Raw genomic sequence first — 1,299 nt, forward strand, 5'->3', positions numbered from 1 at the left:
CGAGTGTTCTTGGGTGTTGGCTTCGAAGAAAATTATTGGTGATGCTTGAAGCTTTGGAAAAGAACCGACGGCCTTCGACGAACGAGTTTGAACTCATCAAGCGAACGCCGGAGGAGCATAGGTCAGCAAAATCGGCTGGATGGTTGCATTTTATGGTTTTATTGGTGCTGCTGATAAGATTACCTTCATCATCGGTTTTGAAAAGTCCACTATCGAACGCCCCACTAAAATAGGTCGTGATGCTGGCGAATAGCTTCTCGGGCACGAGAAGACTTTGAGGTGGCAAGGGCGAAGAAGGTATTTCAAAGGACTGTATCTCGGGATTCGAGAACAGAATTTGTCGGGTCTGGTTGACGTTGAGATTTCCAAGCATACCGCTGCCCTGCGGGGAGCCCAGAGCAAATGATTGAACGCCGCTTGGTTCTGGGCACCGGGGTGCGAGCCAATTAGCACCTCTTTCTCCAATGTCGAGGATGGATGCGGATTCCGGGTTCGGTAACGGCACTGGCGTCCAGCACTTAATTGCTGGCGGCGTCAGAGGTCCAGGTAGCTGGGGCCGAGCTTCCGGATCCAAAATCCCTTTCCGCTTAAAGTACCGCAGAACATCGTCAATTGTAGCCGCCTTTCCCCTTACCCTGAAAGCCGATTCCTTGCCGGCAGCTTCTCTCTGCATTTGCTTTCTCAACATTGCCCAGGCCTCTTCTTCTTTTGTCTTCTTGTCCAGATTCCATTTCTTGATGCGGTCCTTGTACATCTTGGCACTGAGTGATGTTAGTAATGTCCCAGGAGTGAGCTCTACCTTTGATTCACTTACGTTGCTCGATGGCCATGTTCTCGTTCCATGACTGCCATCACCTCTTTCAGGGTCTTCTCTTCGTCGATGTAGAGCCGTTTGATCAGCGGTCGGAAACGGTTCCATTCAGCGCGAGACGAAGCATGGCCGCAAGAAGCTGTCGCATTGGGTCCTGGCCCCGGAGCTGGTTTCGCAATGTTGGGTTGAAGGTCAGACATGGTGCCCTGTCACAGCCTTGCAGCTTCGCGGTGGGAAATTTTGCAATGAAGGAACGGAAATTGTAGTTGGAGTGATACGCCAGCTTCCGTGTGCCCACAAGATTTCGAGTCTCGAAAGTATGGGTCAGTTCCTTGCACTATTTTATTTAGTAAGGGAGATATATATAGAGGCAAGAGCGTTGTTGGAAGTGAGGCTGCGGGTCAAATGAGGCTGGGGGGTGTGGGTGGATGACCTAGTCATTGGCGATGGAACCGATCAAAAGTACCATGCAGCTCGAGCGCCTCAAA

The 1,299-nt window shown here is 51.0% G+C and overlaps 1 protein-coding gene across 1 annotated transcript; it reads right to left on the reverse strand.

Moving 5' to 3' along the window:
* Positions 1-574: 574 nt before the first annotated feature.
* On the reverse strand, positions 575-1,011 carry K444DRAFT_529152 (uncharacterized protein; the record flags this gene model as incomplete). The annotated part of the gene is made up of 2 exons (XM_024874782.1): positions 575-761; positions 815-1,011. Coding segments are annotated over 2 exons (384 nt in total), but the record flags the coding sequence as incomplete, so codon positions are not given.
* Between the last annotated feature and the right edge of the window lie 288 nt (positions 1,012-1,299).

Source organism: Hyaloscypha bicolor, assembly GCF_002865645.1.
Source record: "Hyaloscypha bicolor E unplaced genomic scaffold K444scaffold_73, whole genome shotgun sequence".
Lineage (NCBI taxonomy): Eukaryota > Fungi > Ascomycota > Leotiomycetes > Helotiales > Hyaloscyphaceae > Hyaloscypha > Hyaloscypha bicolor.